At 47.9% G+C, this 16,238-nt stretch overlaps 1 protein-coding gene across 2 annotated transcripts; it reads right to left on the bottom strand.

The window, feature by feature from the left end:
• Nucleotides 1-1,637: 1,637 nt before the first annotated feature.
• Nucleotides 1,638-15,920, bottom strand: EIF3L (eukaryotic translation initiation factor 3 subunit L). 2 transcript variants are annotated; one of them, XM_073325875.2, is made up of 13 exons: nucleotides 15,791-15,920; nucleotides 15,531-15,570; nucleotides 14,430-14,640; nucleotides 13,705-13,784; nucleotides 12,550-12,611; nucleotides 10,371-10,440; nucleotides 9,396-9,469; nucleotides 8,156-8,327; nucleotides 7,207-7,361; nucleotides 5,897-6,067; nucleotides 4,182-4,679; nucleotides 2,878-2,958; nucleotides 1,638-1,888 (listed from the first exon to the last, which is right to left on the bottom strand). In XM_073325875.2, the coding sequence occupies exons 1-13, from the start codon at nucleotides 15,821-15,823 to the stop codon at nucleotides 1,850-1,852; spliced, it is 1,686 nt and encodes a 561-aa protein (XP_073181976.1). In that variant the 5' UTR covers nucleotides 15,824-15,920; the 3' UTR covers nucleotides 1,638-1,849. The 2 variants fall into 2 exon arrangements, with proteins under 2 accessions (XP_073181976.1, XP_073181985.1); XM_073325884.1 differs by lacking the exons at nucleotides 13,705-13,784; nucleotides 15,531-15,570; nucleotides 15,791-15,920 and having other exon boundaries at nucleotides 14,430-14,592.
• Nucleotides 15,921-16,238: the final 318 nt, after the last annotated feature.

Here is a 16,238-nt window from a genome sequence, read left to right as displayed (position 1 = left end):
TTGCCTTACAGGAAACAAGTAATGCATTCATTTGCAACTCTAAGCAGAGGTACTTCCCTACTAGATGTCTCCCTGCAGAAGAGATGTTGAAACAAGTTTGCTGCTGTCCACTGTAGCTGGCTGCTGGCCAGATGGATGTTGAGAGTCCATTACACTTTTTGGACAAATAAGAGTAGCTCAGTAACTTCACTGTTCTAGCTTAGCCCGTTTTGAGAAAGGTGTTAGTGTTGGATGCTGTGTACGAGTGATCATGGAAGGGGCATATTTGCTGCTATAATTACTTTGCTACTTGTGGTAGACGTACCCTGTCAACACCGCCAGCCTCATGATCTTCCCCCCAGCCACTCATGCAGTGATGCACCTTCCCTGTGCTAGGCCATGAGATCTCTACCATCTCCTCCTTGAATCCCTCAAGACCCAGTTGTAGTGTGATGCCTACAAGAAAATGCCAACTAATAGCAGCTAGGAAGAGGACCAGAACAAATGCCTGATAAAATCTCCTCTCCCACCCATCCACTCTTGCTAAATTGCCTGTCTTCTCAGAGTGACCCCTTTGGCACAGAAAGTGCAGCTTATATTTGGACAGTGCCTAGTACTCAGTCAACATGCTTATAAGGCACAAAAATGAAGTCTAATTATTCCAGAACACTAATTAAACAAAAAATAGGGAGAGAAACTCCAAAGCCTGACTCTAAAGACCCTCTCAGCTGAAAGGGATGGGTACTAACAATTGGTATATATGGCACATGCTTTCTGATCACTCAAAGGCCTTCCCCTCACATTTGCTGCTTCCTCTCAGATATTCAGAACTATTTAAAGATTGTCTGCAAGCAGAAAAAAATTGGGGCTGGCCCCTTTTTGCTTCATTAGCCCATTCAAATAATGCCCAAGAGGTTTCTATACAAAAATTGCTTTTCTACTGGTTTTTCACATCAGAAATTTAGGTCTTGTCTAGCCTGGGGGGGAATGCACTGGTGATTGGAGAACTAGAGAAACTGACACAGGTCAAAACGTTGAGAAGAGATTTAATCAAAATAAAACTGTTAATTGGTATTAGCAAAATCCCTCCCCATACCCCTGTGAAGGTTTGGGAGAGAGGAAGTCTCACTCCAGCCCTTCCATTAAGGTTTGAGTGCTCACACCACACACTGTCTGCAAGACCACCAGCTGAGTCTCCAGCAAAACCAGATCTGGTCAGAAGAGCAGACTTAACATCCCTGATATTTCTGAGGTAAAAATAAGCAGAATCCCCTTCCTTTAAAAACCCTCAACCAGCTGTCAGGCCTTTTTACCTCAAAGCAGCAAAAAAAAGATCAACTTTTTAACAAAGTCACTGGCAGCTCAGTTTAAATTCAAGAGGGGAATAGATGAGAGAGAATGGATGACCAATTTGGTTTGTAACGTCCTCCAGCCCCCATCTGCGTGACTGCTAGCATTCTCCCTGCCTGTCAATCAACCCAACAGTCTTCTGGGTCCACAGTGTCCATAGAGTTTTAGAAAGTGGGAAAGGGGTCTGTTCCCCATCCTTGTTACCCAGACAGACTGAAAAAAGAGAGCATACTGGTAGCAACTGCCCCCAGAACGCAACCACCTTCTCCCAAAAAGAAGTTATTGTATCTGATACTGAAAACACAGGGGAGATTTTAATTGTTTATTAGATTATCTCAGTCCTTTGTTTGGTGGTGTGATCTGAGCAACCTGCTTAGCAAAGTAAGAAATGTCAGTGCCACAGGAGATTCCAGAAATGCCACAATCCTCAACTCCCCTCTCCCACAGCAAATAGAATAATTTCCCCTCCCCTTCCACATTGCTGGTCAGCCTGGTGACAGTGACAATATGAGCAGATGTTTCAGGGTCTCTGGCCCATCTTCTTCAGAGTTCGATTCAGCTGGAAGAAAAGAAGCAGCCTGTTACAGAGAGGGGAGTTCAGGAAAACCCTCACTGCTGGGGCTCTCACAAGCACACCTTCCCAAACACTCCCACACTCAACTGTGCAAATGCCCTGAGGCAGTAGTAAGCGTAGTCCACAGTAAGGAGAAAAAAATAGTAAAAACCTCCCCACCCCACAACAGGGGAGATCCAGGACAAGAGGGTATAAGTGTTTTCAGTAAACGATAGGGCAAGGAATGGGGTGACCTGCTTCTATCACAGAAAATTTACTTTCTCTCTGCAGTGAGCACTTGGATATGACCGGTCCTGCAGTGGCCCCTGCTGGAAAAATGGGGCAGAGACAGTATGTTCCTCCTTGCCGAGCATCCAGCAGCAAGAAAGGGCAGGGGCATCCTATAAAGCTGCTGGAGCAGGGTCCCAAGGCCTTCAGAAGGGTCCCTTCTGCCCTACATAGAATGGTGGCCGTAATGAATTCCCACTGGTGTTACTAATGGAAATCCTTTACACTCATCTAAGGACAACTGAGCCCTCACAAGGTGGCAGCAAAACATATCAGGATGGGGGAGGAGAACACATCACAGGTAGATACCCCAGGGAATAGCTTAAAGTTGTCTCTTCACCAGACAGAGCAGATTAACTCTACCCTCCCTGTTGGCACCACTAAATGAGTTAACCTAATCCCTCCCTGCTCCCATTTTGCAACCAGGACAGTGGTTATGCTGGGCCACAAAGGAGAAGCACATCCTTCCCCCAAAGGTCACCAGCTGGCTGTTTAGAATACAGGCTTTGTTAGGCTCAAAGGGGGGTTCCTGCAATCCTTCCCGATGGCTTTGGTGAGTCACTGAATAGAAACATTCCAGCTGTTTGATCTGGTCTCACAGAAGCACCCGTACCCACACAGGCATCTCTCCCACTAGTCCTAGACCTTCCCCAGACTCCCCATCAGGGATTATTCAGAGTCCCCTGCCCTAGTTACCCAGAGCTCACCTCCTCAAATTTGTGGATCTGGCGGATGAAGAAGTCCCCATAGCGCCGAGCAACCTTTGTGTCTGCAATATGGATCATGTCCTGCCAAGAGAATATGGAGCAATCAGGAAAGGAGCAGAGTTAATTCTTGGGTATACAGCAGCCTTACTGGGGGAAATGACCCACTGAGGCCTGAGATCAGTGTCAGAGACACCCCTCAGCTGCACTAGTCAACAGATAGAGCCCAGAATTAAGCCACAGCACTCTAATTTAAATTTTTCTTTTGGGGTAGGCTCTTGTTTACTCTTGCAAATGGAATCCAAGTCCACAACGTTTTAACTTCCTGTGGCCTTGTCTCCATTCAGCCCTGATGACCAATTTGATGGTGGAGGCTCCCCATCCCAGCTCTTGGGCCTTTCAGGGTAGCTTTCCCCTGCAAGGTCTGGTTCACTTTCTGCCTCCCTCTAGCAGCAGCAAAGGAGCAGGGCTTCTGCTAATGTTTCTGCAATGCTAGGGAGTCAATGGCAGTTCCACTTGGTTTGGGTGGGTGGGACAGGCAAAGCAAGAACCAGGCCTTGCAGGAAGCAGACCACCTCAAGGTCCAAGAGGCTAGAAGCAGCAATCCTTTCTATCCACCAGGCTCCCTGACATGATTCAGGTGTGTGGGGGGGACAGAGACCTTCTCTGAAGAGTCAAGTGGCAATGTACCTGGAGGCCCTCACTAAGCAGGGAGGACTCTTTTCTCCTCCCTGTGCGCACCTGCTGGCCTTGACTTTCAGGGACAGGCTGGAGTCTGATCATTCTTTGGGTCTGGATTTCCAGCAGAGCAGGCGCTAGCTAAGAGCTGAGGGTGGGCCGAGTTGAAGGCTTTAGCAGCAGCGTGGCCAAGCAAGACTCCCACATGGTGGGGAAATGAGATGGGCAGGGGAGGTGCTAAAAGCTGACAATGCTAGACACTGCATTTAAATTGAAGTCTCGAGCTATTATTGAACATTTCCTGCCCAGGATCAGTGACATGGAGAGGAGTATTTGGAGCCTGTTTACTCAGGCCAATAGGTCTGATGTGCTTCTAGTGGCACAGGCCTAAAGGTTGGCCAAGAGCCTGCCCAGGCACATGCTCCTGGCACTACCACTTCTCCATTAATGATGCTGTTGAACAGCAGGATTCTGGCTTCACAGCAGCACTTTGAACCACCTCTGGGAATGAGTTCCCAATTAAGAATATGAAATGAGGAGAGAAGGCACGTACTCCGGAGATTGGCAAGAATTTCTGATCACGGTTTTTCATGCCTGAGACAGAGGGAAAGGGAAAGAGAGAGACTGACCTTGTCAATGTAGAAGTCAACCTCGGAGGCTGACTGGAACTCCCCATCCAGGGCTGAGATGCCGCTGGTCCAGACCAGGTTCTTCATCTTGTGTTTGAAGACCAGCAGCTGGATGCGAAACTCCTGCTCCGTGAGGTCCAAGAAGCCAGCCAGCTTGGCCACAGGCATAGTGGTGTAGAGCTTCAGGAAGCTGCGGATGGTGGACAGCTGGGCCTGCTGCTGCACCTCATCTGCAAATACCTTCAGCTGCTGCAGGAAGGGCTCCTTGTGGTAGTTGGGATGCACATTGTCATAGTTGGGGACCACAGGGGAGAGGAATTTGGGGCAGGCATAGCTGAAGAGCTCCTCATACACCTGTGGGTCACCCTTCTGCATGCGCAGCATCTTGTCCCCATACTTTTCCCTCAGCTGCAGGTGGATGCTCTCATCTATTCGCATGGGGTACATGGTGAGAGCAATGGCCAGAAGGGCATGCATCTGCTCATTCTGCTTGTTAATCTGAGATAGAGAAGACAGTCATTAGAAGCCATCCCTCCACTGTTATTTTACAGTGCCCAGGAGAGAGCTCGGTACCACACTGTACAGAGACATGCCCTTTCCCCAAAGCATTTATAATCTGGGACACCATGTGGTGAGCATGGGGTAAATAGGAGGGGAAGGCATGAGTTAAGACATGAGTTACAGAAATGCTGCTAATGCTCACCTGGTTAATCAGTTTAGACACATGCATCTATTGGTAGTACACAGATCTCCCTTTCAATACCTACCATTCACTTAGTTGTTGTATGCACTGTGGAAAAGCAGAGTCTAAAGGAGGGGGCTTGAAGGAGGAGTTGGTATTGGCTTGGCAGACCAGAATTGAGGTGTAGCAGGAGAAAGGGGCACCTTGGAGATGGTTATGGAAGAAGCAGACAACTAGGACAGCAAGCCTGGCACCAGTGGCAAAGCAGAGGGGGCAGGAATGATGTGATAAAAGACAAGGTCAGATACATAAACGTAGGCAGAGTTGTAAAGGGCCCTGAAGGGGAGGATATATTTAAAAACCGATGGTGGGTGGAACAGAGAGCCAGGGGACAAGTTTAGATCAATACGCAAGGAGGACTATTTTAGCGGTCACATTCTGAATGCACATGGTGGGGGACCAGGGAGGCCAGCAAGGAGGTGACTGCAGTAGCTGAAAGGGGAGTCAGGCTGTGGGGAGGACGGGGTTAGCTCTTTGGCTAGAAAGAAAAAGCCAAATCTTTGAAGTGTCATGGAATCAGAAACAGTAGGATCTGGACATGTGAGGAGTCAAATGATCCATCAGGATACAGAACCTGGTGGTGTGAACCGTGAAAGAACAGGAGAGAAGAAATGAAGACGAAAGTGAGGTGCTTGGTTCTAACAGTCAGTGACACAGGTCGAAATGCAAGACTGGATGGAGAGAAACAGATCATGGAATGGAGACAGAGACTGGTGAACTGTCAGCAAGAAGATGGCACTGAAAATATATAAGTGGATATGGTTGCCCAGAAATAGGATGTAGAGGGAGAAGGAGGGGCTATGGATCAAACTCTGTGGGACTGGGAAGGATGACGACTCACCCAAGGAGATGCTGAGAAAACATTACCACACAAGCCAAGGGCGGACAGAAGGTTATGGAGGAAGTTATCAACAGCAGCAGAAAGGTCAAAGATTGTAAGAGAAGGATAGTGCACTGCCCTCGCTCCCCTTACCATTTCATACTTGTAGGTAGTCCTCTGGAACATGCTCTTTGTCCTCTGGATGTAAAGGAGAATGTTGGCAAAGACACGGATGGCATCCTGGTAACGCCGCATCATAAGGTATGCAAAGCCCACGTAGTAATAGGTGGTGACTTGGCACTCTGGCACCCGGGAATACATGCTCTGGAGAGGAAGAGACACACAAACATGTAAAGTTAGAAAAGACATCTCCCACAACAACCTTTAGCACTTCTTTCCTTCAGGGAGCCCATCTCCATCAGTCTCCAAACCAGTCCTACCACAGAGAAAGGAGAGGGTTGACCTGCTGCCCTCAGTGTTTCCTGTACAGGGAAGTGAGAAAGCTATCATAGCAGACTGGATGATCTAACAGATCATTTCCATCTCCCTGGCAATGGAGGATGGTTGCCAGCACTATGTTCATCTCTTCTTGTCCAGGCTAGTGTTTAAAAGTTCTCTCCTTCCCATGACAGATTATTACAAGCTAACAGACACCACTGTTGGGTATTCCCCCCACAATATTCAGCCTAAAATTTATCTTCATTTCATCCCATACATGCTAATTTTACCTGTGTCTCACACTAAACACATCCCATGCCTTCCCACCAGTAATAGGCTTCAGGCTCAGTTGATAAAATTCCATACATTGCAGGGTGTTTGCAGTCCCTCCACAGCAAGCGGTTAAAGTAGCCCATTCCACCCCCGCATACAAGCACACAGATGGATAACATGCAGAGCTCCAGACCAGTCCAGTGACCACTCTGATGTTGCAGCTGGACTGCAATCAATCACAATTATCACAGGGGGTCCATGGTCCTAGAATAAGCATTAGATATGTGGGGTAGAATGGTTGGTACCAGCAGGGCTGGGGGTAAGGGAAGCACCTGCTAACCAAGACAGGACCAGGGTGCCATACTGTTAAAGGACACTATCTAGTCCAGCTAACTAGCACAGCAACATCACTTTAGCATATGATACTTCAATCAACATTCCCCTCAGCATGGAATTGCACCCAGTACCCTAGAAAGCACACCCCCAAGAACACGTATACATGCTAGAACATCAGGGGACAGCTATGTGTGTAGGATTTGCATTAAGTGTTACATTATGCTGTGATTACAGCCCCATGTGAGGGTGGAAGTCGACACCCCCACCTGACATTTAGAGCAGGAATGAATAGCTCCATAGTTGGGCAGTTCATTGTGATGATCGGGGGCCCCACGCCTTTAGATAGCATTTGCTGCCCTTTCAAATAAAGGCATTTTAAACCCAGAAGGGAGCATTTAAGAGCTGTGGCTTATTACCTTCTTGTTGAGCTCAATGTTCTCCAGAACCTTGATGGCTTGGTAGTAATCCCCCAGCAGTGAATGGAGGCGCAGTAGCCCCACAAGACTGAAGTAGCCCAACATCTTATAGAGGGAGTGACGACCGTACTCTCCAGCCACGCTCTCAGGATCACCTGGAAAGAGAGGAAGTGTCACACTTTCTACAGGGGGAAAATGGGCTCTCTCCCCACAACTCAACTACCTCGGCCCCCTGGACATCAGAGGGGTGGGTAAGTCAGGAGATGCAGCCTTCAGCACTCCTCCCAAACTGTTTCCCAATCAACCTCAAATAATTATCCCTTCCCATGGTAACACTTGCCAGAATTAAGGGTTTAGTTCAACTGCCAATTAAACCAATAGGAAGTCAACGGGCGTTAAACAAGGATTTGTCCCAATCTTTAAAACGTTGCAATCTCATCCATGCAGCAAAGAACAGCACTCTAATGGTACATCTGCATTCTCAGAGCTTTACTTGGGGCACAGACAGCTCAACTTGAAGAGCCCGGACAGCAACTACCCATTGCCTGCTTTTACCTATTTATAGAATGAGTTTGGTGCAGGTAAGAAGTGCAGGACTGACAGCATTGGAGTTTGAAGCCTTCTCTCCTCAGCACAGACAGCAGCAGTGTAAGCATACACCAACCTACCACATGCATTTGGACGAGAAGGGAGTTATATCTCAGGCCCACTCAATCATAGGCCTCCAAGCTGAGGCTACCAACTACTGTCACCTGTGATGGGTTGGGTTTTTGGTAAATACACTTGAGACACCTCAGCTCATTTTGCAGAACAGTCCCCAGTCACTTCCACCCCAGACTAGAACCAGTAACTTCAAGGAGAAAGACTTTGCATCCCATTCCTAATCTCCCTTTCCCTTTGATCACTCCTCTTGGCCAGGACTGCATACTCGGGAACCCTGACCCCTCACCTCCACTGGTGTAGACCTCTAGCTGTCGGTTGATGTTGGACTTGTCCACCAGGGAGTGCAGCACATTGAGGACACTGTGGACATTCCAGATCTTGGGGTTTGACCGAAGGAAATCAATTTCTTCTTCAGACTTCTTGGCTGTTTTGCAGCGGTACTGGCTGAACGACTGGAACTATGGGACAAGCAGATAAGAAGCTAGCACAGAAAAGCTCATCTAAACACCAGCCTTATGGTTCTATCATATGACTGAAGTACTGGAAGCCACAGGTCCCAACAGCACCTTAATATGCGTTATTACTTGGCAGGTCAAGAGGACAAGTTATACAAACGTAATGCACCTAGGCCAAGACTAATGTGACGCAGATACTCAGCATGAGGGAAAACCTACAAAGCAGCATCACTAAGGACCCAAGGGGTGGGTGAAGGACTGACAATTAGACATGACTGAAGTGGCAGCGAGAAAGTGGCTCACATACACACACAGAGGCATCGTTTCACACAGCAAGGAGATGACAGTCCGTCTCCATATGCACTTGACAAGATAACACCTGGAATAGTGTGATCAGTGCCAGACATCTTCACACCAAGACATCAAACAGAAGGGAATTCAGAGAGACAAAAGTAATTTAAGATCTGGGAGGGTGGACTGATGGAAGGGGAAAATAAGGGATATTTCAGCTGGTATCAGGAAATGTTTCCTGACAGCAAGATCTCAGTCTGTGGACTAGTTATATTGCTCTGTATGTTTGGACTTGGAGATTATTCCAAATAGAAGTGGTACAGGCACCATCAAATGAGAAATCTGAAGGTGGAAAAAATACAATATATAGAAAACAATCCTGCACTGGTCAGCTAGGGTGGACAAACATTCTAATAAGTGCTTTGTAACACTAGATGATTTTAGCCAGGCAGCTTCCCATCATTTAGATGTGGGAGAGCTGGGGACAGAGAAGATGCACTTTACAGAAACAGGTCAGGATGCAGGAACTTGAAATGGAAATATGGGTAAAATGCCACAGTTCCCCAAATATCCTCCAATAACGTGAAGGAATTGTTATAATTAGAGAAAAGGTTAAGGTCTTTACTTCCTATGGACCTCAAATCCGAGTACTCCCTTGGATACTCTGCATATTGGGAGATCTCAGCTACAGGAATCACATGAAATGGAAGGGGGAATGATGGAGAACTGAACAGCCTTAAGCACCTATGCTGCCAGAAGCCCCAGCAGCAGGCCATGTACCTGGTAGATGAATTCATCAATGATATCCCACAGCCACTGGTTGGGTAGTTCCAGAGGAGCAGGGCCATCAGCATCTGTAGGAGAAAAACACAAGCTTTTACCCACAATCAAGAGGTAGGATGACAGTGACATGAAGCTGTAGGGGAAAATATGGGCATCACTGTAACTTTCCCCTTCAAGGGTGGAGACAGAGCAGAATTTTCCCATTGAGTGAGGTCCCCAACAGAGAGATGATGCAATAGCTCTGGTCGCACCCACTGCCTCCTCATTTGAGGAAAACACAGCAAGGGCTTCTTGACTTAAAAGACCAGCTTTTCAAGTCTGCTTATTAAATACTCTACAGCAGTATTTCTCAACTGGTGGGTTCTGACCCCCACAAGGGAGACAGGGGACAATCAGGGGGTTGTGAGGCACTGAAAACTTAATACAATCTAAATCAAAGAAAATCTCACTCCCCTCTTTCCTCCCACGCGACTATTCCCCTTCAAGGTCAAGTATTCTCTATCAGCCTCTCTAACCACAAATGGATAAATAGGCATAGCATTGTTATTGATACATTTACTAGAGAGTAATAAGTGCAAGGGGATCACAAAATGTGACTTCGAATAATGGGTCTCCAACCTGAAAAGGTACAGAAAACATTTATCTTTCTCTCCATTTGCTCACAGCTCCACTCACCCCCCAACCTCCACCCCAGTGCAAAAGGAGAAGACACCTCCAATAACTCACCTACCGTTTGCAGACCTAAAGAAGGCTGATTCTCTCCTTTTGCTCAGAGCAGTTCAGATTAGTGGAGGGATTTGGAATTGGTGTGTTTTCAGATGGATGAATGTGAAGTGCTATCAATTCAGCAATTTCTTTCCTTGAGTAAGACCATGGGATTCTTTCCTCTATAATCCATAAACAAGCATGCTTCTGTTCTTCCCCCCACTCCCCAGAAATTCACACACTAGTAAGTGGATCATAGTGACTCACTCAGAATGTAGTTGAAGAGATTGCAGTAGTTGTAATAAGATTCAAATCTCTGCTCCAGAGAGGGGCCACCCTGTAATGAAAATGGAAGAGAGAGTGGGGAAGTCAGTATAGTCTTCTTAGCTTCACTTATCTGCTAACTGCAGAGGGCCTCTCAAGCATGGCAGGAATGGGTTCAGGGCTATCCTCATGCCTTTTGTGCAGTCACACTCTAGAGTAGCTGAGACACTCTTTCACTGACGATTGAGCTGCCAAAGTCTTTATAATCAACCAGGCCAATCATCATCATCATCATACACCCCCCCACCATGACCATGAGTGCACACTATGGTTATCAAGTAGAATCAGTCTGACTGTTCATGTGCAATGAACTCCTTTCAGAGGTCCTGCTGCTTTCCCAAACTAAACATCTCACAAATAGAACTTCTCCCCTTTCCTCCTAAACATCCTCCTGTCACCACCCAGACCAGGGGTGGCCAACCTGAGCCTGAGAAGGAGCCAGAATTTACCAATATACATTGCCAAAGAGCCACAGTAATAGATCAGCCGTCACCCCCACCCCCCATCAGCTCCCCCACCCCACTCCCAGCGCCTCCCACGCATCGGCAGCCCCGCTGATCAGTGCTTACCCCTCCCTCCCCACACCTCCTGATCAGCTGTTTCATGGCGTGCAGGAGAGAAGAGCGAGGGCACTGCAGGCGCAGGGGAGGGGGCGGGGAGGGCCTGTGGCAGAACCAGGGGTTGAAGAGTGACCACACATTGGAAAGTTGACACCTGTAGCTCCAGCCCCGGAGTCGGTGCCTATACAAGGAGCTGCATATTAACTTCTGAAGAGTCGCATGTGGCTCTGGAGCCGCAGTTGGCCACCCCGACCCAGACTCAAGATCTTCAGATTATCTTAAAGAGCTCTCTGTCCTCCTTCCTTCACATGCACGCTCTTGACAAATCCTGTCAATTCTTCCTCTTCACAGTGGTTCAAGTGTTTCATTATTGACCACTTTATAAAATGAGCAAACGTGTCAGGGAAGCACCCCCTTCCCAACACCCCAATCCCTCAGTATTTCATTTTTAAGAACTCCACAGGCCATAGTTTGAGAATCACTGTGCTACTACACCTGTAAAATCTACTCCCCTGCCCAATCTATTCCTACTAGTATATCCCTGGATCATGTCTCACGCTAATGCAACATCTCTTTCCTAATCTCCCTGCTTCTCCCCTCTCTAAATCTACTCAAACAGTGCAGCTAGATCTTCTCCCTTTTCCACAATCTCTGAACCATAAACTGACCATCTTCCTATTTTGGCATTCATTTCAAGCCTCCAATTAGCTTCATTCCTGCCTATATCTCAGCTCTCTTCTTCCTCCTGTTTCTACCCCTTGAACCATTTACTTTGCCCAATCTTCCTTCTCCACTAGGGGATTCAGAACCCTCTTTCACAATACACCTCTCTATGCTGGTAGGCTGCAATTTCTTGCACATCAGTCTCATTTTTAGTCTAGCACCCCACCACCAGTCTCCACTCCACTGCTTCCTACAGCCATCCGACAATTGTAAAAGTTAAATAAAAAGCCACAAAACAAGCTACACTTCTCTTGGAATTACAGCTCTGTCAAGGAGAGAATCCAATTGTTTTCGGTTGTCTCTTCTCTCCTTAATTCACCCACCACAATAATCAGGTGGCATTTGTAGTTATTTTTTATTTGTATGACCATAGCACCTAGAAGCCCCAGTCATGGCCAGGGCCTCACTGTGCTAAGTACTGCACAAACAGAACAAAAAGACTGCCACTGCCCCGCTCCTGCCCCAAGGAGGCATTACCTAATTTATATCATAGACTTCTCAAAAACCTTGCCTTCTTATGTGAACCAATTATTATGAACTTTGTGCTAGTAATCACTAGCAAGAAATAGAGCCAGATTACGAGCCTTGGCAGTGGATGGAAGATCAAGTGTTAAAATGTCAGAACTCAAACGAGGCATTACCAACCATAAGCCTGCGCAAATTTCTCAAGATCCAATCAGGACCTCATGGCAGCATATCAGAAGTGTGAACAAATTTGTTCTGCAGGAGTTATCTGAATCACAGACAATGTGGTCCAGAGGGAGGAAAGGGCAAGTTTTACAGAACAGCCATAGGGAAGCCTGCATGTAATTAGCAGGACCACATAGGCAAATACTCACGCTGACTTTGGCGTAGATGTGTCTGTAGTAAAGCTCCTTGTACAGAATCAGGAAGACAGCATCTGGAAGAGATGGCAGAACTAGATATTTGGAAGACATTTTGCCAAGTGGTCAACATAGCCAGACGTTTCAGGTACACTGGGAGTCTTCCCCATGCTGCAATAAGGGAAAGGGGAGCAAGAGGGCCCCCCTATGGGGCTTGAGTAGGGAAAACATTTAAGAACTTGTTTCCCAACCTTGGGGACACTGGACAGAGGAAAGGATCAGAGAGCATAGGGAAAGCTGCAAGGCTTTGGATTCACTCCCATTGCCAATGATAGATGTGCTGTTGTGGATAAAGCAGTGGACATTTCTTTGAAGCCCACTTTGCCATCATTCTTCTTTGGCAGTTCCTGAAACAGGTGGCCACAGGAACAGCATTCAGATTGGGAAGCTCTCACCACAGAATTCAGCTCCAAAGCATATGTCTCAGCCCTACCAAACACCAGCAACGGCCAACCTTCATCTTGAGGAGAATGAAATCTGGTGTGTTGGGAAGGAAGGGGACAAAACTAAATAAACAGAAAGCAAAGAACAAAATAAGAGGAAAAAAGAAAAGACAGAAGGAGAGAGAAAACAGACAGAACCAGCAAAGACAGCATCTATGCCACAGCACAATGTGAAGATATATTGGGGCCCAGCTGCAAATCAGCAGGGAAGGCTCCAACAGAAAAGAATGAGATTGCTTTCTTTGCATAGGAGATACTTACAGCTCCCTTGACATTTTACCACATTTATAGCACTTCCACTTCTCAATATGATGCTTAGAAAGCTTGCTTCTGAACTGACTGGATTCTCAGCCACACAGAGTGGGGAAGGAGAAAAATGGAAAAAATGCTGGACAAAATCCAGTGTCTGCCTTGACCAAAAGGATCAGACTGCACTCCTCCCATGCAATTTTTGCTCCGATAGCCAGAAGGACTACTCTTAGGGTAGAAAGTTTGATCTCTAGATCTCATTCAATGCTTGGCCTGTCTGCTCTCAGAGTGCCAAAGGGGTCAGTTACGACTAATGAGTAGATGTGTAACAGGAAGGAACAGAACAGAGACATCAGCTGATCTCTTTCCAAAGTAAAGCAGTTTGCTTCTCTTTCCTCCAAAAAAAGAAAATACCTACCGTTTCCAACCTGTGGTGCAATTGCCTCGGCCTCTGGCCAGGGAGTGTTCTTAAAGAACCTTTCAGTCAGTTTGGTCCAGCTGTGAAAAAACGCATGCAGAGGGGATTGCAAGTTAAACTATTCATTCATCAGTGAAAGAGGGATGGAGTTAAAGATTTCCAATCCTGAAGATATGCCTTGTTAGATCAAAGCTATTTTCACACACAGATTTCCAAAGGAGTCTATTATACATGAGAGAAACCAGTTCAATAGATCTGGAAACTGAAGTCCTCTTTTATCCTTAACACAGAGAAGTAATGCAAGCTTGTCTCACACACCACCTGTGCCAGTGTGACTTAGTCATGGGCTGGAGGGACCATCTCTAGAAAAGAGTCAGACACTCCATGGCCTCTTTGACCCTTGGCAGGTGTTGATGTTATCAGCAAGTGAGCTAGTAAGCACCAATGAGGGTACTTTTTTGTGATATGCACATTAGAAACCGGATTGAGACTCATTTGATATGAATTTCAATCACTACTAACCTGGGTTTGGGACAAACCAGCTCTCTAGAAGTGAAAGGATCTCTTCCTTCTCAGACATCCAAATCTACCCCCAGTCCACATTTTAAATAAAGTCCAAATTTGGATCAAAGCAACTGACTGGAGCGCCCTTTAATAAAAGCAACAAAAACCCCACAGGACCAGTTACAACAGCAATTCCCACTCTGGGAGGGATAGGTTTGTACCTGTTTTCATAGATATCTTGGATCTCATACACCTTCTGGTCAATGACATCACTGGAGACACGGCTAGCCTGAAGCTCATACACCTTCTGGTCAATCAGATCCGAAACAGTTTTATGAAAATACTGGATGAAGTTTTTGATCACTTCAGGGATCACCTGGTAGGTCTGTTGCTCATATTGGCGTTCATAGGCTAGATCCTGTTTGGGGTCTCCTGTGGAAGAGCAGTGATCCAGCACATGATTTAGGAGCATAGCTCCGCTCGGAAAGAGGCCCAGAGACAGCACAACCAGGCTGTATCTGGGATCCAAACCAGCTGGCCACAAGTTTAGATGAAGACAACTCCAGCACCAAGACAGCAAAACAGAGTTGAGTAACATTTCAGGAAGTGTCTTGCTTGGTCAGGGTCCTTCCCTGGGAATTCCCACCTCTTAGAGCAGTGGTTCTCAACCAGAGGTCTTCCAGGGTGCACATCAACTCATCTAGATATTTGCCTAATTTTACAACAGGCTATGTAAAAAGCACTAGCAAAGTCAGTACAAACTAAAATTTCATACAATGACTTGATTATACTGCTGCATATACTATACACTGAAATGTAAGTACAATATTTACATTCCAATTGATTATTTTATATTTGTATTGTAAAAATGAGACAGTGAGCAATTTTTCAGCAATAATATGCTGTGACACTTCTGTATTTTTAGTCTGATTTTGTAGGCAAGTAGTTTTTACATGAGGTGTAACTTGGGGGAACACAAGACAAATCAGACTCCTGAAAGGGGGAGAGGTAGTTTGGAAAGGTTGAGAGCCACTGACTTAGAGCCATGCCAGGTCTCTGACCAACTACTCACACACAAAAGTGCAGGGAAACCACTAAGGGGAGGGTAGAGTGGTCGGGGATGAGATTCCCCCCCCCGCCCCCCGCCGCCCCGTTGGAGAGTCACACGAATGTCCCCCATGTGCCAGTTCCAGCTCAGGGGCATGCGGGCGGTCAGGGACCCCTGGTGTGTGTGGGGGGGGTGGGAACTGGGGCATCCCCCCGGGAGGGCAGGGGCAGGGCAATGCGCGGGCACCCTGGCTCGGCCGGGCAGCAGGACTCACCTGTGTGCATGTCATAGTCACCCTGGTACGTGTAGGTGTCCTGCGGGGCGAACGAGACACAGAAAGGGGGGTGTCACCACGGGGAGCTCAGACCCACAACGGACCCTCTCCCCTCCCCCCCCCCGCGGGCCCGGGTCAGGAGAGGAAGCCAGGCCCTTCCCCGCAGGCCCTTGGCAGGCCCTTCCCCGAGCCCCTCAGCCGTGAGTCAGGCCCCCCGCCCGGCCGCTCCGCACTCCCTGGAGCCGCGGCTGGCCGGCTACCTCGGTGTCGTAGTCCTCGGCCGGGTAGGCCATGGCGCGAGCGGCGGGGGGGGAGGGAGGGTCGGCACGCGGCGGCGACGGGCGGCGCGGCAGGAAAAAGGCTCCGGCCGGGAACGCGGCCGCTTGCTGCAGAGACCCGGAAGAGGCGGGGCGGGGCGGGGCTCAGGCAGCGCTCGGGAGGGGGCGGGCTTAGGGCGGGGCTACAGAGCGTTCAGCCAGAGCCGGGCGGGTGGGTCTGACGGGGCGGCCGGGGGCGTTGCTGGGGGTGACGAGGCAGGTTGAGGGGAGCGGGCGCGTGGAGGGGGGGGGGAAGTGCTTGGGGAGTTGCCCCTCCCCCATCCCCATTGCTCTTTCCAAACCCAAATAAAGCCTTATTTACTCCTCCGGCAGCGCCCCTTCTCGGATTGCCTGCGGAGGGTCGGATGGCCTAGATCTTTCATTGGGTGAA

Source organism: Lepidochelys kempii, chromosome 1, assembly GCF_965140285.1.
Source record: "Lepidochelys kempii isolate rLepKem1 chromosome 1, rLepKem1.hap1, whole genome shotgun sequence".
Classification (NCBI taxonomy): domain Eukaryota; kingdom Metazoa; phylum Chordata; order Testudines; family Cheloniidae; genus Lepidochelys; species Lepidochelys kempii.
The sequence above is the reverse complement of the archived record's forward strand: the minus strand, read 5'-3'. Positions and strand labels throughout refer to the sequence as shown.